Genomic DNA, 23,024 nt, shown 5'->3' on the forward strand with positions numbered 1-23,024 from the left:
GGAGCTGGTCAAACCTTCAGAGATTGGGGGGAGGGTATGCATGGCTGATAGAAAGCTCCAAGAAACGTTAAGTACCGGGCTCAGGGCCACTGGATAGCACCTTCGGTCTGGTAAAATGAAACCTTTGTCCATCCAAAGATGTACAGGGGCAGAACTATCCGGTCCTTTTCGCCTGTCTCACCAAAGTAAATACGCGAACCCATCCAACGGATGGAAAGAACACTCTGTAGGGAGTTGCATCCCGCGCAGGACGTGATGGGCTCGACACACCTGGCTGGCTTGCTGAGCTAGCTCCCTCCCTCCCTCCCCAATCTGGGCAAGTGGAGAGGGTGGGGGCGGAGAGGATTCGGCGCCGGGGTTGCACAGCACATCCGGGCGCCCGGGCAGCGGGCTGCGGGCTGCATAATTGATGGAGGGTTGGCGCAACGCTGGGCCGGCCTTGGGTGCGCTGGGAGCGTCTCGGGGGTGGAGGCCAGGGCCGCCGGGCCCCTCCCACTCTGCTTTTTCTCGCGCGTCCTGTCCCGGGTACTGGCAGTGGGCGCCCGGTTACCAGCAAGTGTGCATAGGGACAAACGGAGACCGATCGCAGCAGGCTGAGGGTGCAGTAACGACCTCCTGGACCGACCCGCCCGCGCCATGCGCTCGCACACTGGCTTGAGGGCGCTTGTGGCGCCTGGTTGCTCGCTCCTCCTTCTATATCTTCTGGCGGCGACGCGCCCGGATCGGGCTGTGGGCGATCCCGCAGGTGCCTGGGGTTCAGGGGCTGGCCCGGGAAGGGTGCTGGGGGTACACCGGAAGAGGCGCAGTGGCGGCGATCCTCCAGCCGGACGACATCCCTTACGGCTCGCCTAGGGGCCGCGGGGATGCAGGCGCAGGCGGCTACGGAGCGGAGCCGAGGTGGCCTTTCATTGGCTGGGCGCAGGTTACCCTAGGAGGAAACGTGGGAGCCCGGGTGGCTCCGCATCCGCCGGTTCTAGGGGTGATTCCATCCCAGTAAAGCCCAGTTTGATCCAGGGAGCTGGTACTGGGGCAGTGTCGGATTTTTCCTACGAAGTGAGCTAATAGAGTGCGTGGGTTCGTGCAAGGGATACTGGGGGTGGGGTGGGGTGGGGGACTCTGCTAGTGTGGCACGGTTGAGTCCACATTCCCTGAGGCCAGCTCCCTTCACTAGAGGCCACAGGGAGGCTCTCGTATCACCTTTCCTCCTGGCAGGTGTTGACTTTGAGGATGTTTTTTAGAGCAGAGGGTAAAAATCGCGACAGCCGGCCAACTCAAGGAAATCCAGATAAGAAAGTGATACGTGTGTGTCGTCTTTACACCACGATCTTTATAAAAACATTTTTTGAGGGTGTTGGGTTGCATGCGTCTTTAAGGTATGTGGACAGAAGGATTTCCGTGAAAAACATGACCGGGTCAGGCTCTATTTTGCCATCCCAGCTCACCTGTTTATCCTTTCTCTGTTGCAAGCGATCCAATGCTTTTCAGTGCAAGTCCCTGTGGCTACCGAGGGTTCGCTCCCATCTAACTCACCGCTAACTTCTCAAAACAGTTGAAAGACTGGCCCATTGGGAACTAAATCCAGATATATTCCACACAAGGTTTTGAGCTACTATAAATTATTTCCATGAGTTTATAGCATGTAGATTGGTTGAACATAGTATAAACGAAAATAATCAGACACACACAAACACACACACACACACACACACACACACACACACACACACACACACACTGTTAACGTGGATTCTTCTAGTCTCTGGATTTTCTTGTTACACATTTGTTTTCCATCATAAGAATTTAGGACAGGACTCCCTCCCCCTGTGCCCTTCCTAGGCGTACCTCATTCTTCTGTCCTCTTGTGTTTACCACTTGCTTCTGAAAAGTATAGCCTCTTTTTCTAACCTGCTTTTTCCTTTCCCCTTCCCTTTCCTCTCCTTGCTCCTCCCCTTCCCCCTCTCCCTTTCTCCCTCCTTCTGTCTTCCCTCTGCACTTCCCTCCCCTTTTGTCTTCCTCAGTTCTGTGAGCCTGGGCCTACGTGCACAAAAGCAACTCCACCATGGAGCTACAACTTTAGCCTACACCATTGTTTTGAGATTCAGTGTATTTTGGGTTAGTCCTAGAAGTTTTGCCTCTCCACTTGGTGGTGGTAGGAAATTCTTGGAGAGGTTTAAAAAGACTGATATCCAGGTCTTGCCCTAGAAACAAGTGATTCATTTAGCATCGAAGTCAGCCTGGGCCTTAGTACTTTTGAAAATTCTCTGTGTGAGTCAAAGCAGGCTAAAATCACATGAGAGGACCCACAGGATGTATTGTTAGATACTCTGCTGACGTCAGGTTGGAGTTAATGTACACCCGTTGCTTCTAAAGGGAAGAAACGAGGAAACAGACGAAGCTGTAAATAAATGAGTGTCAAAAAACGAGGAAACAGACGAAGCTGTAAATAAATGAGTGTCGGGGAACATGGTGGGACTTCCTCAGGAGATCAGCTCAGGTGAAAGTTACAAAATGTGAAAGGCATCTGAATTCCCAGCACCGATTTGGCAGCTCACAACCATCTGTAACTGCAGTACCAGGGGATCCTTTTTTAATGCCCCCTTCTGGCCGCTTTGAGGAATTGAAATAGATGTAGGCAAAACACTCAAGACATAAAAATAAATAAATAGATGGATAGATGAATGGGTAAATAAATAAAGTGAGGCCGCTACAACTCTTTCTAGATTCAGTATTTAAATGAGATTCAGTATACTCTTTGCTAAAGATATACAGCAAGGTTTACTGGATGTTTTTGTATTTAGACTTTGAACTGCTAAGAAATAGATGTTCTGCTAAAAGATCTGGGGGCCCATATCAATAATTTAAGATACTGTGCTAATGTGCTATAGGAGGCGTGCACCAGGCACTGGACTATGCAATGTGTAGCCTGATGAATTAGATTTTATTTTCCCTGACTTCAAAAGAGGAAGTTGAAAAGGGAATTCAGTTAAGCATTTGCCCCAGTAGTTAGTTTAGTAGTAGAGCAGAAAGTTTAAAGTTAGTCTTTCTCCACAGCCCGTTCCCTCAAACACAGTTCTCTCTGGGATAACTCTAGAATTTAGAACACACCTACTTCTGTGAATCTGTATCTGTGATGCAAACATGCATTTTTTGGAGTCCTGGAATGAGGTCAAGGGTAAGGCCCAGGGGAGTGAGTGACTGGTTTCTTCAATGTTCTTTCTTAATATTTTTGTTGTTTTCTTTATTTTGTGTATATACATACATGTGTGCTCATGCATGGATCCAGCAAGGCACAAGTGATCATCAGAGGACAATTTGAAACTCATTTCTCTTCTACCTTGTGGGTTCTGGGAATTGAACTCAGGTCCTAAAGCTTGCAATTGGGTGCCTTAACCCGCTGAGCCATTTCAGCAGCCCGAGTTTTTCAATTAAATAAGAGATCTAAAAATATCTTTGTAAAAGGAACAGGTAATCAGGAATATTTTGACATCATTTTTAGTATTATCGTAAAAGTGGAGCAAACCGAGATGATTTGTTTTTTGAAACCCTTTATGCTTCATTGATTAATTCTCTTCCCTACTAGATCCTATATTGCCTAGTAGTAAATAGTTGTTGGAATGAGTCCTACATGCCAACAGCTCCTGGCATTCTGTTTGTAGAAAACGCTAGCGGTTTTTGTCTCTAAAAGTATTTAAACTGGTTAAATGAAGAGATTTATTATAAGCCCATCTTTAATTGGGATATTTCTGATGTTTAAAAATCTGGTCATAATTAAAATTACATAAGCTTTTGTTAAGAATAGGTTCAACTTACTTTTTATCCTGGCACTCCATCACCCTACCCTAGCTCCTTCTCTTCGTATTTTCCTGAGTGGCCCTGTAGTAATAGAACAGAAGCAGGAGGGACTCTTACCTGGTGGGTAGAGCTAGAGGTACACATCCTAGTGAGGATGACTCCCCCCAAAAAGGACAAATTGAGATTCGGGGAAGATCAGCTCGCCTGTGGGCTCAGAGCTGAGCAAGGTGACAAGGACTTCTACACAGGAGAATGAAGACAGGTAATATCTAACCCATGCTTCAGGGCAGACCAGTACAGAAGGTCAAGCCTGAGTGAGTGCAGAGTGCTGCTGTGTGGGGACAGATGTGGCAGCTCATAATGGGATGTCATTTATACACACAGGAGTTGGTCACAGCACAGCCCATGTGCTATGTAGCAGGTAGCCTGATGAGTTAGAGTCATTTTCTCTGACTTTAAAAGAGGAAGTTGGCTCTTCAGTTAAAGCAGTTAAAGGAAATCTGTCAAGGAAAGCAAGATGCAGGGTTTCCATTAGGGAAGAGGAAAATAAAGACCAGAGGATGAGCAGGGAAGGAAAAACTTTGACGTTTTCAGTGTGAATTATGACTATAAATCTCTGTCGCTTTATCTGTGTCACATACATACAAATACATGTATAATATATAATATATAGTATAGTATATAGTATATAATATATGGTATGGTATAATATATATATAGTATGATATGCATAGTATACATGTGTGCGTTTCATGTGGTAAGTATGGTGTGTGTGTGTGTGTGTTTGAGTGTACATGCACATACTGGTGGCTCTTTCCACTGGTTTCTAAACAGTAAGTGTACTTAATGCCTAGATGTTGGCTTCAAGCACTATTTTTAATAATGTTGGAGAAATGGCTTTTTTCAGAGCTGGGGTGGAGAAGTGAGTAGACCCGGGACATCCTGTGCCAGAAAGCACAATGAAGTACTTGAAGGATGATGAGTCGTGTCTGAAAGAGTCAGGAACCAACTTTAGGACAGATCTGGGGAAACAGCATCCAAGTAAATCTTAGTAACAGGTGATGGTGGTGTTGAGCCAGGAGGGTCTTGTTGTGTAGCCTGGGCTGGCCCTGCACTTATGATCCTTTCATATTAATCTCCTGAGTTCTATCTTAATGATGACATTGTTAAACAATATTGGAATTCTTGAGTCCAGACGGATAAATATTAATTAAACTAAGGGACCATTTCCTGAAGCTCAAAGCACTTTGTAGTTGCAAAGGAATTTCCTAGAAAAACCTTATAAATTCTGAAGAAGAGTAACCTTACTCTGACCCAGCCCGTCTGTAGAAATGCACACTGGAGAGAGACTTAGCAGGAGGGTGACATGAGCTGGCAGGGCAGAAATGCCTGCTTCCTGAGTTCAGTGAAGCCTGGGATGCCGTGGGATGTTTCCTTTGCAGGAAAGACTCAGTAATGCCATAGAGAGGGCTGATTTATCTTGTCAGCAACGTACCTCTCACATAGATCGGCGGGAAATGTCAGTTCTTGACATTTCCTATAAACCTGAGATTGTTTGAAGAAAAACATTAACTCTGCTTTTTCGGAGAAAGCTTGTTTTACCACAGGGAGTCCATTAAAACAATAGTTGAGCATTGATCACATGTGTGTTTGGTACCTTTTTTTAAAAGTAAAAAAATTTATGTGTATGTGTGCATGCACCTGTGTGTGAATATATAGACCATTAGGTGCTGGTAGAGATGAAGAGTACATGGTATTCCTTGGAACTCAACTTACAGGTGGCTTTAAGCCTTGGTATGGGTGCGAGGACCTGAGCCCAGGCCCTCTGCAGGAGCAGTAAGTGATCTTAGCTGTTGGGTGTCCCTTCAACTCCTGGTACTATTTTATAAAGAATGTATCCTTGTATCCTTAAACAGAAATAGATGTATAATGAGACTGGCTGATCTCTCTCTCTCTCTCTCTCTCTCTCTCTCTCTCTCTCTCTCTGTGTGTGTGTGTGTGTGTGTGTCTGTCTGTCTGTCTGTCTGTCTTAATTCCTTTTGGCTTCTTATATTTCACAATAACAAGGACAAACTTGTGATTCAACAACTCTGCACACATACACTAACATAGAAGGAAAAGAGAAAAGTCCTTTACAACAGTTTATTAAAAGTAAACCCCTTGAGGTGCCATGATCATTCAGGCGTGACAATATTTCTGTGATGTTACAAGAAGGATGGACTTCTTCACAGATGGTACTCTTCATTTTAAGGGATATTTTCCCCCTGTTTTCTAAGTTACTGAGTTACGTTCGCATAACTAATGTATCCATCTCAACCCAAGACAGAGTCTCCTCTGCTTTTGTTTTTTTTTGGGAGTGGGGGAAACATATCTGTGGTTAGCCTCAGACTCACTGGCAGCCAAGGATGAAATTGAATTCCCGGTAGCCAAGTGCCGAGATTACAAGCATACGCCATCACGTTCAGGCACAAACCCTTTTTTAGTCTTTCAGTTACACAAGTCAAGAACCTGAAATGGGATTTTGATGGATCTCAGTGCTCAGAGAGCCTTTGCCATATTATCTAGGGGCAAGGAGCAAGCCATAGCTGCTTTCCTGTACAGGCAGGGAGGCTGCTAGTCACCCGTGAAGACTGACTTAGTATCTGAGTATCTGTGCTTTCAGTTATTTGTGTGTAAACTGTGTAGAGCGGGCCAGGGGGTCACAGGCTTGTGTGCAGGTTAGGAAAAGCAGCACACTGAATTAAGAAGGGGTGGAAGCTCTGTCTCCTCAAAGCCAAGAGTTCTCTGTCTTCCATATTTAAATTTTGGTCTGGATAATGCTTGGCTGTAGGGCCGTTATTGGGGAATGTGTTAGGAGATTATATAAAAGTTCACATTTTGCTTGTCATTAAACTTTCTTTTTTTATCATCTCTTTTTTTTTTGTTTTTAAAGATTTATTTTTTTATATGTAAGTATACTGTAGCTGTCTTCAGACACACCAGAAGAGGGCATCAGATCTCATTACAGATGGTCATGAGCCACCATGTGGCTGCTGGGAATTGAACTCAGGACCTCTGGAAGAGCAGTCAGTGCTCTTAACCACTGAGCCATCTCTCCATCCCTTTTTATCATCTCTTAATGGCCTTCTTGTCTGGTAATTCTCATATTATCTGAAATATACTTGTTACCTGTCCGGAAGCCTATTCATCTTGACTTTTAAATGATACCATCGGAACAGTTCATTACAGCTCTTTCTTGTTTTTATTTTCTCAACAAACTCTGGAATATAATGTCCACAATGCATAATAGGGGATAGGAAGGCTTGATACCTAGAACCCGGAAATGTAATTCCAAACACATTGTTCATGAATAGGGGTTTTACCTGGTAATACTCTGTTCTAAAGATGTAGTAAGTTACAACATGCAGTCCTAAGGTTACATTATAATATTGCTTCCATGAAGAAATATACCGTCATACTTAAGATTTATCACTAGTGTGTTTCTAAGTAGTAGTGCTTTTTGTTTTATAATTGCCTATTAATAGTACTGTATGCTAGGATGTTAAAATGAGGATCTATTAAAAATAATCTAAAGAGTGTATACTTGATAATAGTAATCAAGTATATAGGTGGGACATAATACTAAATCGCCACTTCCAGGGGTTGGGGATTTAGCTCAGTGGTAGAGTGCTTGCCTAGCAAGCGCAAGGCCATGGGTTCAGTCCCCAGCTCTGAAAAAAAAAAAAAGAAAAGAAAAAAAAATCACCACTTCCTTTTTGTGGTACTGTGGCTTGAATACAGAAATGCTAGACAAATGCTCTGCCACTGAGCTATTTCATTTTATACAAAAAGTATTAAATCTAAAACGTGAAAATGTAATGAAGAGGACCCAGAGAGCTAGCTCTGCAGTTAAGAGAAATGCACGGTTCTTGCAGAGGAATCAGCTTTCTTCCCATCATCCATCTGGCTGCTCATGACCACCTATAATCTCAGTGGGAGCTCATGCTATACCGGTCTCCAGAGACTCCTGAGTGCATGTGATACACACATATTCAAAAAGGCACACATACATAGAAATACATTTAAAAAAAATCTAAAGCCCTGGGTCCTGCTAAGACTGAACCCCCAGTGAACTAGACTATGGGGGGGAGGGCGGCAATGGGGGGAGGGTTGGGAGGGGAACACCCATAAGGAAGGGGAGGGGGAGGGGGATGTTTGCCCGGAAACCGGGAAAGGGAATAACACTCGAAATGTATATAAGAAATACTCAAGTTAATAAAAAAAAAAATCAAAAAAAAAAATCTAGAGAAGACACAATGAAGAGATATTGGGAAAATATTCTCCTTTTTTCTAAGTATGGGGGCTAAACAGCCTATTTTACACATGCTCAGAAGTGTCCTACTACTGACATATATCCTATTCTTCACTGCCTCCAACCAAGTATTTGCCCAGGCAGGACTTGAATTTGCAATTCTCCTGCCTCAGCTTCATCAATAACTGCACTGATCACAGTCCTGAATCACCAGGCCTGTAATCATCATATTTAGAGAAAATTGTTATTTTTGTAGGGGATGAAACTTATTTTTAAAGATTTTAAAGATTTATTTATTCATCATATATGACACACCCGAAGAGGGCATCAGATTTCATTACAGATGGTTGTAAGCCACCGTGTGGTTGCCGGGATTTGAACTCAGGACCTCTGGAAGAGCAGTCAGTGCTCTTAACCACTGAGCCGTCTCTCCAGCCCATAAGATGAACTTGAATGAATTTATTTCCTCCTTAAATAAAAACAAATCTTAAGACATTTCACTGTTTTCTAGCATTTCTTCTGCCTACCACCCTTCATAGTTTGCTTCTTTTAAACAAAACACAAAGTCCAGTGGATGAAAACTCAATATTTTTAGAAGGACTACAGCCCTTAGTTCATTTGATAGTGTTACCAGCATAATAGAAGGTTGTAAGCCCTTCTATCCTAGCAAGATCTATTTTAATAGGTAATATGTGAAAAACACCCACATGGGAAACATTTTTCACTTCATGTAACCATAGGTAAAAAACAGGCCATCACTAGTTCTCTGAGGCAGTATCTTCATGCACCATCTCTCCTGCTGAGGGAAGAAGAAAAAACCCTCTAATCTCTGGAACAGCCAGTAGTTGTTATTCTTTTATGTTGGTGTCTTGCCACTGCCTGTAAGAGAAAGCCAGGTGGAAAATGTCCAGAAATGATTAAGAAGAGGGTGATTGTAATACGTGGAAGAATGCGTGTTTTAAACTTGGTACCATCTCCAAATATTTATGTGACTTCTTCCAATCCCCTCCCCCCTCCCCCCAAGAATTGATATTTACGGTAAAGACATTGCCATCAAAGCACTGAGCTGTATCGACCCCATTCTGATAGTTCAGGTCACAAGCCACTGGCCCAGCTTGGCTTGGGACATGCACGTCTTACCTCTCCATTTTATTTTTCTTTTTCGTGACTCAGCCTGATCCTCTCAGGGACACATCCAGACCACATCTATTGGAGTCCCCCTCTGCCAATTTCTGCTGCACACACATGCTTGCTAAATCACCCCCTGGCTGCCAGCTATCCTCATAGAAGCAGAGAGGTCTCCAGGCTCACTTCTCTGATTACAGAAAACGCTCAAACAGAACTCACTTTTACTCTTCAGGCGTCTCCTCCTCTGCTTTTATACAGCAGCGTCTGTTCATCCTGCTTCTTAAAGGAATTCTTTTGCATGCTCAGCCATAGGTAGCACCTGATAAAGATCCATGCTTGAGCTGGCAAAGGCGGTGCACTCTTTTGTAAGCCCAGCACTCAGGAGGTAGATGCAGGCTGAGTTCTTGAGTTTAAGGCCAGCCTGGTCTACAGATCAAGTTCTAGGACAGCCAAAGCTACACAGAGAAACCCTTTCTTGAAAAATCAAAAGATTGATGGTTTAATGAAGATGTGGCATTAGCACTCAGGTATTATCAGGGTTTTTTTGTTTGTTTGTTTGTTTGTTTGTTTGTTTTTAAATATATGAACTGGTAGTTAGAAGTGGCTGAAACAGCTAGTATGTTCTGGAACTCTCCAGATTCTCTTGTGTCAGGTGGCCTGCTCTTTTTCAATCTCTTATTTTTTTTTTCAGCTTTCGTGAGCTAAGGTTTTTATCCAGCTTCAGCATTAGATTCCCCTTTGCCTCCCTTTTTCTAATGTAGATCCCGGATAGGTTCTTTCATAGTTGGACCCTGGAAATAAAAAGGGAAATCACGCCAGCCCCGATCTCCTGACTCTGATCTCATTCCCTTTCCAGAGTTGGTTTTACAGTCGGTAGAGCCCGTGGTAACGTGTGAAAGACACAGGCTTGGGACCATTAATACCAGGCATAAGCGCCTCTCTGATGTTTTAGTGACTCTCAATCAACTGTGACCCAAACAGCTGCTTGTCCAATTGTTAGCTCTTAGGGATCCACTTACCCCACCTCCTACTCCTTGTCAGCACACACTGTATACCAGGTGCTTTTATCCTTACTTGGTTAAGTGGGGTCAGATTAAGAATGTCACAAAGTCCCTCCCCCCCTTTTCAGTTGTTGTCACTCTTTTCTGACGGGCCGTGTGAATCATAATAATGATCATCAGACTGAGTGAGGTTGCCCCTCCGAAAAGGGCTCCCTGTTTCAGTGATAGGCTACGTGACGAGAAATCAGACAGTGGCCAGCAAGCTAGGAAAGGAGGACTTCCGAATAAGGGGATACATGCTTGGCAACATTCACAGTCACATGGCTGTCACATGATTTGCTTTCCTACTCATTTTTTCCTTCCTAAGGAGCACTGAGTGGTGAGTTGCTTGAACTTACCCCTCATGTGCTGTACCCAAGAATGGGAATGAATAATTTTTATTGGGAAAAGAATGTTGACTAGACCCCTTTATCATATGTGTGTTATGTATGCTATATATGTATATATATGCATATATATGCTATATATCTATGCTAAAAGATAGATATACACACATACACAAGCACACACATAACACGCTAATACAACACACAACACCCATTCAAACTCTGGCCATTAGGCTACGTAGCACGCACCTGTATCCACTATGCCAGCTACCTGGCCAGCCCTAAGCCATTTTTCAAGTAGTCACCTAGTCTTGGTGAGGGTATCTAAAATGTAACCACACACAATTTGTCTTACAGACTCAGCGTTTACAAGTCTACCTGTTCGAGAGGAAATGATGGCTAAGTACGCAAATCTGTCCTTGGAGACCTATAATATCTCACTGACAGGTAAGTGGGTCATGTCTCTAAATGCCAAAATAAGTTTTAAAAGGTGTGAAAATAAGTCATGGCTTTGGTCTTTTCCCAGCTTGGGTTTTCAATAGGCGAAATGATTGTAGAATTTTTAAATTAATAAAAGCAGACTGTTCTGGTAAAAAACAAAACAAAACAAAAAAACATTACAACAGCACAGTTAGAGTCTAAGCTCTTTCAACCTGTTTATTACATTAGGAACTAGTATTTTACTCTTTTTAAAATGTCATATGCAGTTTTTGACTATTTCCCCAGTCTTTTGAACTGTTTCTCTACTCTTTGTTTCATGTGGCTAGACAAACAGTGTACGGGGCAGATTTTCCAAGCCAATGACAGTGTGTGAAGAGGTTTTTGTTTTGTTCTTTGTTTGTTTGTGTGTTTGGATAGACATTGTTGAAAACTTTGTGCAGCTCTTTGTTATCCCGAGATGTTCATATTACAGCATTTGGGATTTATTCTTGTAAAAATCAAATCTGTATTCTTGTGTTGTTATTTGCTCTGTGTGTGCACACATGCACACATATTCTAGCTGTTGATTGCCTCTGTGAGATGAACCTCTTGTTTGAGAAGGATCCAGGGGAGAATTCTTTGGCCAGTCTCACAGAGTGGATTTCAGGACATAAGTCTCACTCAGCAGAGTCTGGTGCCTGGAAATTAAGGATTAATGCTCAAGGGTACAACAAGAAATACCTTATTAACTAAAACCATGCTGGGTATTTACATAACCTACAGGAGGCTTAACTCTTAGCTACTCTTTATTCTCATGGCTCAACTGAAACCAGATTCCTGCTCTCACTGAAAGAACCGTTGTTCATGGCTGCCCGTTATTTACTGCCTCGATTTGTGCATATCATTCTGTGTACTTAGCTGTTTGTCCATCTTCCCTCTTAAAGATCCTGCTAGACTGCCTGTCTTCCCCATAAAAGAAAGCCTTGTTTGCACGGAGACACTTGAAGAGTTGGGGTTGGGAGCTTTTCTTCAGTTGCTGCAGTCCTTATGAAGTAAAGCTTTTATAAAGGTCTAAATCGATGTTTACTTAAGAGAAACAGAGATCTGACACTAATTTTGGCAAGCTCAGTCTCTGAGCTGTGGGTGCATCTCCTGCGGCCTTACTGCTCTCATGCTGGGAGCTACATGTATTGGTACATAGAATTTAAATTTGAACCACAGGCATCTCACTTCCAGCACGCTTTTTAAAGAACTATCTCATGAAAATGATCTTCAATCTCACTTGCCACATCTCCGTAGCGATGGCATTAGAGGTTATGGGCCTAATGGCTGGAGTTTGCGTTTTTCCATGAAGGATACATTTTGCCAATAATTATTTCAACATCACCCTTGTCAATAATACTCACGGCATCTCCCTCTCGTAGCTTCTTTTGCTTTCTTTTTTCCCCTCTGGCCACTTTAGAAATTGATATTTCTATTGGCTTAATGTTTTTTTTTTTTTTTTTTTTTTTTTTTTTTTTTTTTTTTGTAGAGAGAGTCAAGCATAATACATTAGCTACAAATCCTGGGTCACAATGCCAACTTTGGCTGCACTCTATAAATGTACTTAATGAGAAAGGGAAACGTGGCCTTGTGCCTGGGAGAATGGACAGACGTGGCATTTGGTTTAAAGATAGAACAAGAACAACAGGATTACTTTTTTAAAAACATAATTTTTTTTTCATTTGCTTGAGAAAGTCGTGGTGTTGACTGTGTGCCTTACATCTTTTCTTTTTTTTTTTCTTAATAGGATTTAGCCTCCATTCTTTGAGGTGAACACTGTTATTATTTCAGTTTGTAGTTGAAAACAGAGACACATACAGATAATGAGGGAACTGACCAATCCCAAGTGGGAACTGGCTTTTTGAACCCAGGCATTCTGGCGCCAGGGTCTGTGCTAGGCCAAAAAAACTTCTTAAGGCCAAATTATTCATTTCTTTTAGCAGTGTCACTAGAACAACTCTGCTTGTTACTAAGGTGAATGATAGAGTGGCTTTGAAGTGACATTCAAAATCTATGGAAATAAGGTCAGATTAAATGCTTTAACCCTAACTAGGTTAAGTTTAGAGACTGTATTTCCTGAATAGTGAGTTCGTGGCTGTGTCATTGATGGTCCTAAAGAGAGAAAAACATCTTTCCCTCTCTCTGCTATCATGGGGTTTTTTAAACGGATCTTTTGATACTGGACTATTTGGTAGTCCTTGCTTCTATTACTGTAATTAGAATGTTTCTATATTGTTACGTCCAGTGTTTTCTCTTCTGCAAATTGTACTGTTGTTAGTGTGTCAATGTTGTGGTTTAAACAACGAGATCAGCGGGCCACTTTCTTCATCAGCCTGGTGACGCACAGATGAGGGTTTGCATTGCTGGCCCAACCCATACTGTGTTTACCAGCCGAGGTGTGAGCAGCTGACCTGGCAAGGTCCCCAGAAGGGAAGGAGGAAACAGAAGCTGGAGGAGCACTATGCTAATTTAGCTGCCCTAAGGTTTGGTAATGTCACTGGAGATGATGAAATGCAACCTTGTTGCCTAGCCACAGGCAGGCCAGACCTCTCAGGTTGTAGGGTCAGGAGGTTGAGCAAATGGACTGGTGTGTGTGTGTGTGTGTGTGTATTCCTGTGAAACTGTTCTCCTAGCCTTCTTGCCAGTCTCCTGGATTGCTTGCCACAGGGAAGAAAGATCCTAGAATGCTTTAGTGGCCTGAAGCAGTTAGTGATATTTTTAGGATCTAGTTGTCAAGCATTATATAAAAACTGGTCATGTACAAAGAAGAAAACTGTCAGTGAGCATCGACATTCACAAGGAGTGAAAGAGGAAACAGGACACAGTCCACTAGAGCACCAGACAAGACAGAAGCAGCAGGCAGCCCTTGCCTTCCAACCAGGGTCTCAGTAGCAGAAATATTAGCATTGTTGACTAGAGAGCTCTGTGAAAGTCTGTGTATGGCACTGTCGGCTGTGTAATGGCATCTTAGACCTTTATGCTGAAGATGCGAGGTCATGTGTTCTTGGGGGATAAATTTGTCTTCTTTGTGTTGCATAGAACAGAGGAGCTCTGTGTCTTAGTGTCTTGTCACTAAGGTAGAGTACCTGAAGCCATCTACTCTTGAAGAGGAGGTTGATTTACTCAAAGTTTTTAGAAGTTCAAAGCCCAAATAATTTCCGGTCTCTAGTCAGTGTCTGTGAGAGATGGAGAAGCCATGTGGGAGGAAGCATCATTCTGTCTTGAATCTGGAGGTAGGGAGAGCTGTGTTCGAGCAGGCTGACGGCTTGACTTCTTTTGTCAAGAGCTACTTAATCCCATTGTGGGGCTTCTAGTGATCTGAGGACCACAGATTAAGTCCCATGTCTTTTTTGGTGTTTGTTTATTTTGATGGGTTTTTTTTGAGTCAGGGTTTCTCTGTATAGCCCTGGCTACCTCTAGAACTTGCTCTGTAAGCCAGGATAAGCCTCGAATTCAGATCTGCCTGCCTTTGCCTTCCCAGTAGGGGATGTGTCCTTGTGTTCAGGGCATGATGTTTTAGGTTTTAGAGTCCTACGGGACACAGCTGTGACCACACGCAAGGCAGGAGTAGTAACTAGGAGTCCCAGAAAGCTGATCCTTCCTGGGTGGACACACAGTGGAAGGTTTGACCTAAGGGAAAGAACATCAAGCTGACAAACCAACGGGAGGAGAAGTTGACTTCTTCACGTTAGCTCCATACAGTGTTAAAATCTCAGGGCTCCTATCTCTGTCAATTAAAAAGAATAAAATATAAAGAGGTCCTCCAAAGCTCCCCACAAAGTCCCTAGATTATTTATAGACCTTGGAGAGTCTTGGGGCACTACCAAGCTGTGAAGTAACACAGAAAGCAACCCTTGCAGTGCCTCTCCCACAGAAAAGCAATGAAGAACACAGCGGGAAGGCTGAACCCCCTCCCCTGGCTGTGCAGAGACTGCCGAAGATATTACCATAATATATCAATGAGCTTCAAAGCACCTCTGATACACCCCTCTTAGGAGCAGTAGGCCAAGCCATCAGGGACTCGCGCTACACAAACATTTTGTAGACGTGAGAGAGGGGCTGAGAGGAACATGCTTTCTGTCTTTCAGCATCAGTTCTCGGTGCTCTCAGCTTAATACATACATGCTGCTAGCTTGTGTCTTCACTTGTATGAGCAGCAGAAATGGGCCAGTCATCTAGGGTATTTTCTCTTAATGAGCTTGCCTGCACACCCTTTTCGGTTATAAATTATGAACAATAAACAATAAACACCCTGAATATAACTCCATGGGCGTAGCTCTGGGCGCTTTCCCTGAAGAATACCATGAAGCACAATTACTCAGAAATTATGGGCACTTTTGGTAGATACCGTGAAGTTTTCCTGCAGGAGTACTCACATAGCTTGTCCATTCCCACACCTACGTTTGAGCTAGTTTCTCTCTGTCTTCTCTAATCTGAGATATGATCAGACTCTTTGAACTTTGTTTTTTGTGAGTGTTAGGGCTGAAGTGCCGTTTTAATTAGCATTTTGAATTTAAACATACTTTTCTTCATGTCCAAGTATATTTGTTTATTAATATCTTTTACTGATTTCGCTATTTTTTTAAAAATCGGTGCCAATGAGATATGACCAAAAATATATATATTTTATGGTTTGCCTGCATGTCTAATGTCTGTGGAGGCCAGAAGAGGGCACTGCATTCCCTGGAACCAGGTTTGCAGACAGTTCGGGTACCATATGGGAATTGAACCTGGTCCACTGGAAGAGCCTTGGGATTTATAAGCATGTATTTTAGGTGGATGGTAGGAATTTGAGGTCAGGTCTACATACTTGTACAGCAGATATTTTTCAGACTTAGGCTCTATCCCTACCTAGTAATTTCTGTCGTCAGATTTTGTTGTGTGAGTCACCCATTACCTTTATACTTTTTACCCTTCACTTAAAAATATTTGTTTGTTTGTGGAGTCACTTTACATCCTGATCCCAGCTGCCCTCCCTCCTGCCTTCCCAGTCCCAACTTCATATGCCCCGATCCCCCTTTCTTTCCCAGAGAAGAGGAAGTCCCCCATGGGTACCAGCCTAGCCTAGCACATAAAGTCACAGCACAACCAGGCACATACTCTCCCACTTAGGCCAGACAAGATAGCCCATCTAGGGGAAAGATGGCAGGCAACAGGGTCAGAGTCAGCCACCACTCCAACTGTTAGGGGACACACATGAAGACAAATCGACATTGTGCTATATATGTGTAGAGGGCCTAGGTCCAGCCCATGCATGCTCTTTGGTTGGTGGTTCAGTCTCTGTGAGTCTCCCAGGGCCGGGGTTAGTTGACGACTTTGTAAATCTTGTGTCTTTGACCCCTCTGGCTCCCTCAATTCTTCCGCCTACTTTTCCACAAGAATCCCTGAGTTCTGCCTAACACTTAGCTGTAAGTCTCTGCATCTGTCTCCATCAGCTGCTGGGTGAAACCTCTAAGAAGACAGTGACGCTAGGCTCCTGTCTGCAAGCACAGCAGAGTGTCTGTAAAAGTACACTTAAATTAAAAAATATTTTACATTTATTAATATGTGTGTGCATGCATAAATGTGCACAGAGAGTACCACAGAGTCCATGCAGAGGTCAGAGGACAACTGGGAGTTTCTGGGTACTGTAAAAAAGCAGGCTGAGGCAGCCCAGGGGAGCAAGCCAGTAAGCAGCACTCCTCCATGGTCTCTGCTTCAGTTCCTGCCTCCAGTGCCTGCTCTGACTTACCTTCAGGACAGACTGAGCAGGACTCTCCCCTTCTCACGTTGTACTTGGTCTTGGTGTTTATCGCAGCACTAGAAGGCAATCTAAGACAGTGTGCACACTTGAAATGTCCCTTCACGGTAGAGAAGGTTGAAGTTGATCTGAATTTGGAGATAAGTTCGTGGTATGGAGGTTCTTGCTTTGTAAATGAAGAGAAGGAGAGTTATAAAATCATACTTTTAGTTACAAGAGAAATAATGGGACTGGCCCAAGTGCCCTGAGTGTAGGGACTGGGTGTGCTGTTCTGAGCCTTGGATGGTCACCTGTTGTTAGGTTACAGACTTTGTCCCTGCCATACTTTCTCTCCCAGAAAGCTTGCCACAGCTCCTCTCCTCTCTGCAGTCTTTCTCCCTGGACAAAGAATAATCACTGTGATACAGCTTCTCCCTCCTCTTTGCAAGCAAGCTCAAGACAACCTTGATTTCCGATTTCTCTTGCGAGTGCCTTGTGACTTCCGGCATACCTCACCACCTAGCATGGCCTAGCCTATGTGTGCTATTTTGGTAAAGCTGACTTTGCCTTCACTGTGTAGACGCTATCCTTACTGACCTGTGTTTTCCTTTTTTTTTAAAGATGCCCATGTGAAAAACAAACCAATGGATTTGATCACAAGGTTTATGGGTCATAAGGGTTTCCAGAGGGAAGGTTTTGCTGTAGTGAGATTCATCTGGAATAAACCTTGAAGGCCCCTAAGCTATAGGCATGTTTTCTAGCTAAGAAGGGTAGAAGCTTTGAAAGAAGGAGCTTTTAGCTGGGGAGGTTATGTAACCAGGGACATGTCCTTGAAAGAGACACTAGACCCTTGCCTCTCTGTCTCTGTGTCTCTGTGGCCTCAACTCTTGGACTGTAACCTGAATGTGTGAATCAGAGTGAACTTTTTTTCCTGAAGTTCATGATCTCAGGTAATTTATGTCACAGCAGTAGAAGATTGAATAACATGTGGATTTTTTTTTATATTACTGAGTCCAATAAATAATTGAACTCCATGAAATAATAGTCATCAGTCTTCGTATCAATGCATGGCTTAATTTCGGAAAGATTAAATTATGACTCAGTGCAATGTGTGGTTTTTTTTTTGTTTTGTGTTTTTGTTTTTTGCTTTTGTTTTATTTATTTATTTTTTTCAAGACAGAGTTTCTCTATGTAGCCTTGGCTGTCCTGGAACTCACTGTGTAGACCAGGCTGGCCTTGAACATGCAGAGATCTGTCTTCCTCTGTCTCCTGATGTGCCCCATCATGAGCCAGGAGCATGCTAAGAGTAGGACGGATAGCTTTCCTTTACTGAGTGAGGTATCGGCTATATGCTAGTGTGATCTTTGGACTTTCTGTAAGATTTCCGGGTATTTTATTCAAAATAGAGGAGGTAACACAGACCTCACTGATTTATGGAGTGAAAATGTCTTAGTATTGAGGCTCTGTATTTTCTATTTATGCCTAAGTCTGGCTTGGCAAATCACTGTGTTTTGGGGATAGGTACAGGAGCATGGGTGAGATTTACTTATGTGTGACTGTCTCAAAGGCAGCTGTATGACTCATAAAGCCCAGCTTAGTGCAGGCGACCACTCCTGGAGCTGTCTCCCATACTTACAAAAAAATGTCCATGAAGGTAGTCACACATACCCAGTAGGACTTATCACATTTATAACTTCAGGGACAGGATTATGAATCTTCTCAAGTTCTGAGTTTCTAGAACTTTCTACCTTTTGGTGGCTTCTGAAGTTTTATGAGCTGCCTTACTTCCTCCAGAAGAGAATGCTTCAATTCATTGGACTTTTCAAAGCACATTTGAAAACAGTATCTAGAAATTTCCAGTTACATTGTTGAAGATAACACAGGTCAGAGTAGGTGTACCTCCCATTCCTCTTAAGATGGCAAGTTGCCAAAAGATTCTACCAAGAACTTATGTATTTAGACAGCTATAAATTATTACATTGGGATGTAGTCCAGGCTGGTTTTAAAATTGGGATCCTCCTGTCTCAGCCTCCAAAGTTCTGGAATCACAGAATTTTTAATGTGTTTCAGAAGCCAAGTACATTTCTACACACTTAGAGCCATAGATGTCATGGGTGTTGAGTAACAAGACAACAGAGATGTTTTGTCCTTGTGCAATATGAGGGAAGTTTGAAATGTTGTTTCTTGAGCTTGCAGTCCGTTTCTTGGTTAACCACAAAAGATTTTCAGGGGAGGGATAGAGTTTTCTACGTAGTTTTAATGCTGTGATTCCTTGACAAGAAGTAAAGAGTGCTGCAAAAATGTTATGGAAAACATGATATAACATGAAATAATTGGTGGCCTGTGAAAGACTGTGGCGGAGAAAGGCTATGCTATGGTTTGCACCATGGGAGAGCATTTAGTTGAGCATATGAATGCTTTAAATAAATGTGTTCATCTGACAGTTAGCTATTGTTTTTTGCTCCCTTTAGTAAGCAGCTATACTTTTAGGTTTCCTCTGACTTCTGTTATTTCACATCAAGTCCTGACTTTGAACAGTTGGGAGGTGAAGATGTCGATGCTTTTTTTTTTTTTTTTTTTTTTTTAATTAACTTGAGTATTTCTTATATACATTTCGAGTGTTATTCCCTTTCCCGGTTTCCGGGCAAACATCCCCCTCCCCCATCCCCTCCTTTATGGGTGTTCCCCTCCCCATCCTCCCCCCATTGCCGCCCTCCCCCCAACAATCATGTTCACTGGGCGTTCAGTATTGGCAGGACCCAGGCAAGAACTTTAGATCTTTCAGAGTTTGTATGTGTTGTTGGCGAGGGGACACTTCCATTTGAAGCTCAGGGCTGTGCCTGTATCTCAGTCACCTTGGTTGAGAGTCTCCCCTGTACCTTATCTGTGAAGTAGGGTGACTGCCTCCCTCATAAACACTGCTGTGAAGGTGAAATGCTGCAGACCGTGCAGTCAACATCCAAGTCCTAACGCTGCCCGTGGGCTTTTATCACCTTCCACACTCAGCAAGAACATGCTTATCGAGCACTGCTCTGCAGGGCATTAGTGCTTCCTATACAGACTTCCTGTGTATCAGCCCATTTTGATGTATAACGGTATGAGGCAAGGAGACTGGGGTGCTCAGGATATAGTTGATGGTGGAAGCTTTGCCTAGCAGCCTAACATACACCAGGACCTGGATTGGATCTCTGCCACAACATGCGCACACCCACCCACGCACTCATGCGCTAACCCAAACAAAAATCAAAACAACAACGACGACTGTCCATTACAGAGATCCTTTGCTTCAGAAATAAAAGCTGTTAAATTAATTGTTTTTGTTGTTGTTTTTGGTATTGTTTTTGTTTTTGTTCATCTGCTGTAACAAAGTCTCCAACAAAAGCAACTTGAGGAAGACCTTATTTTGGCTCACAATTTGAGGTTACACTAATGGTGGAGAGGGTGAGGCACTGGGATGCTGATGCAGCTGATCATGTTGTGCCTGTAGTCAGAAGTAGACACCACAACTGGGCACAGTTTGCTTTCTCCTTATTCAGCCTTGCCCCTGAGCCCAGAGAATCATGCACATTCGGGGTGGCTCTTGTCACATCAGTGAAACATGTCAGAAGCTCCCCTACAAACTCGTGTGGAGGTCCGTCTCCCAGCGATCACTGATTCCATCAGGTTCATGATCCTGATTGAGCATTCAGACAGCAGGGCAGCTGGACAACCTGAGGTCTGCTGTTAAAGACACAGCCTCGCTATAATTACAGTGGTTTCTTTTAAGTGGAAGAAGAGTAACTTTCAAGAGAAGTGAGGAAATCATGTCCTTCCAGTCCAGGTGAAAGATAACTAAAGGCTGTGAGGAAGAAGGTTGGAGAAAATGGGGCGAATTTGGTAGCCATTTCAGAGGGAGAATTAATGGACTGCTACTGATTTGAGTTAGTTAATGCCCAAGGAAAGGCAGAAGCCATTGGACCAGCCTAGGACAGACTGTGTCTGAAGTTCCTTCGGATATCCAGGTTTAGATGCTCAGAGAACATGTGGGTCAGTGGCCAAGAATGAGGTTTTGAGTAGTACTCTTGCTTTTCAAACAGTGTTTTAAGGGCATTAGAGGCTAATCATTGGATTCAGCGCAGGAGGGTCAAACTGAGAGGTAAAGGGAAGACACCAGAAAGCAAATCCCCCAAAGCAGGAATACGGAAGGGGCAGTAGAAGGATTGGTGTGCCTGGCATGGTGGGGTTTACTGAGAATGAAAGAGAGAAGCAAAGGGGATTTCAAAGAATGAAAGACCTTGGCAATATCTGATGTCTTGTAGCCAACAGATAGATTAAATGTGAGCTTTGGGGGACTGAGAGATGGCTCAGCACTTAAGAGCAGTTGCTGGTCTTTGTGAGGCTTCTGATTGGTTCGGTCCCCAGCACCCAGATGGCAGCTTACAGCCTTCTGTAACTCCAGTTCCAGGAAACCCAACACACTCTTCTGGCTTCAGAGGGTACCAGGCACACGCACGCTACACATATAGACATGCGGGCGAAACAATGGCACATAAATACTAAAAATAAAAAAGATGACCTTTGAAAATAGCATCGTGAATTTATTCAATTTGGCTATCAAACCTCTTTAAAAATTAATTAATTCCAGAGTATATGTATGTGCACGTGTGGAGGTCAGAGGACAGTTTTCGGAGTCTCCATCTCCTTCTCTTCACATCTCTTCATGTGCGTTCTGGAGGTAGAACTTGGATGTCACAGTTGGTGCTAAGCCCCTTGATTTGCTGAGCTATCTTGCTGACACTAGGTTACTTTCTAATGTATGAAAGGACATTTTGTGTGGTATGTTGGCTATTGAAATTGGGAATATGGGGGGAAAAGACAACCAGAATAGCTTAAGTTTTGAAAAAGTTGACTAAGGTAAATTTTTACCAAGAGAACTCAATTTTAAGACTACCCAGGGCTAAATGCGAGAAAAGTGTGTAGAAAAAAATAATCTCAAGACTAAATATAGTTGACCTTGAAATAGCCTCTCACTGCCATTACTGTGGTTCTGGTATGTAGGTGGCTTCTCAGCAGATATGCAGATGTAAGAAGTCCTTCAGTTTTACTCAGTTTCCTCTCATATAATTTGACTTCTGTTAAGGTATCTCAGTGCCAGGGAGGGATGTAAGTTCAGTTGCGCAAATTCACAGTTAAATAGCAGTTACTTCTTGTGTCTTCTCACAGAGCAGTTCACTAGCTAGCTACATTTCTTCCTTTGCAAGCTCTGGGCCTGTACTGCTTAAGAAAGCCCTTTGTAAAGTTCAGATGTATCATGTCACAATGTCATAATGTATGTGCTCACCTAAATTCTGTCCATTTTTCTTATATTTTGCCTCTGCAGTCCTTAAGAATGAACTAGAAGTCTTGGGAAATGAGTTTATAGATTAGAGTACCGTCTCCTAAATGTAGCACCTCCCGTACCTCTTCAGAGTAACAACCGTTGTTCTGATATTTGTATAGAAGCGACCTACTTTTTCTATATTGTTTTAGTTCCCAAGTACAGTAAATTATTATATCCCAAATATGATATCTTGCTTTTTTTTTTTTTGGTTGCTTTTGCTTGTTTGTTTTTGAGACCTAGTTTCTCTGTGTAGCATTGGCTAGCTGTTCTGGAACTCACACAATATTTAGCTTTTTACTTTTTTTTAAAGACATTTATTCATGTTTTAAAGTATTTTTCATATCAACATTTCTGAAACATACTGCTTCTCCCATTTTTAACTTATCTGAAGGAATGTAGCAGATTCTTTATCTTGTCGAATTTCTCAGCAGTCTTGAGTTTGTTGATTGCTTTCTTGGGATGCAGTTTTAACAAGCTCTTTCTGTCTGTATTTTCAGCAACAGGAAATCAGACATAATCTATTTCAGGACCTTTCCACTCCCCCTCCAGCTTCCTCTTAGGTGTTGAATTGGGTGATGGACAGGTGGGTGCCCTTGTTCCATGAGTAGTCCTGATCTGTGTCTGACAGGGCAGTAGTGGTTGATGCAGAATGCCTGGACTGGTCTTTAGTAGGTGTTTAATTTCCTTCTTATTGATTTGCTAAGGATCAATAAGGAGAAAGTACCCTTCCCACCTTTGATTTGGCTAGTCAGTGGCATAGTTGGAAATAAGACACACTTTTATTTGTTTATTTGATATTTTCACTAGAGCATCCTGCTGGCAGATAGATGTCTGAGTTCCACATGCTGCCTGGCTACACTACTGGGGCACTTTCCTACCAATAAAT

The 23,024-nt window shown here is 43.0% G+C and overlaps 1 protein-coding gene across 1 annotated transcript in view; it reads left to right on the forward strand.

Annotated features, from left to right (window-relative positions):
* The first annotated feature begins 546 nt into the window (after positions 1-546).
* The window catches only part of Emb (embigin), a 54,571-nt gene continuing 32,093 nt past the window's right edge, over positions 547-23,024 (forward strand). The window contains 2 exon segments of the mRNA NM_053719.1: positions 547-745; positions 10,956-11,045. Coding sequence (NP_446171.1) covers positions 637-745; positions 10,956-11,045 — 199 coding nt within the window. The 5' untranslated portion in view covers positions 547-636.

The sequence above is a fragment of the Rattus norvegicus genome, chromosome 2 (genome assembly GCF_021556685.1).
Source record: "Rattus norvegicus strain SHRSP/BbbUtx chromosome 2, alternate assembly SHRSP_T2T, whole genome shotgun sequence".
Taxonomy (NCBI): domain Eukaryota; kingdom Metazoa; phylum Chordata; class Mammalia; order Rodentia; family Muridae; genus Rattus; species Rattus norvegicus.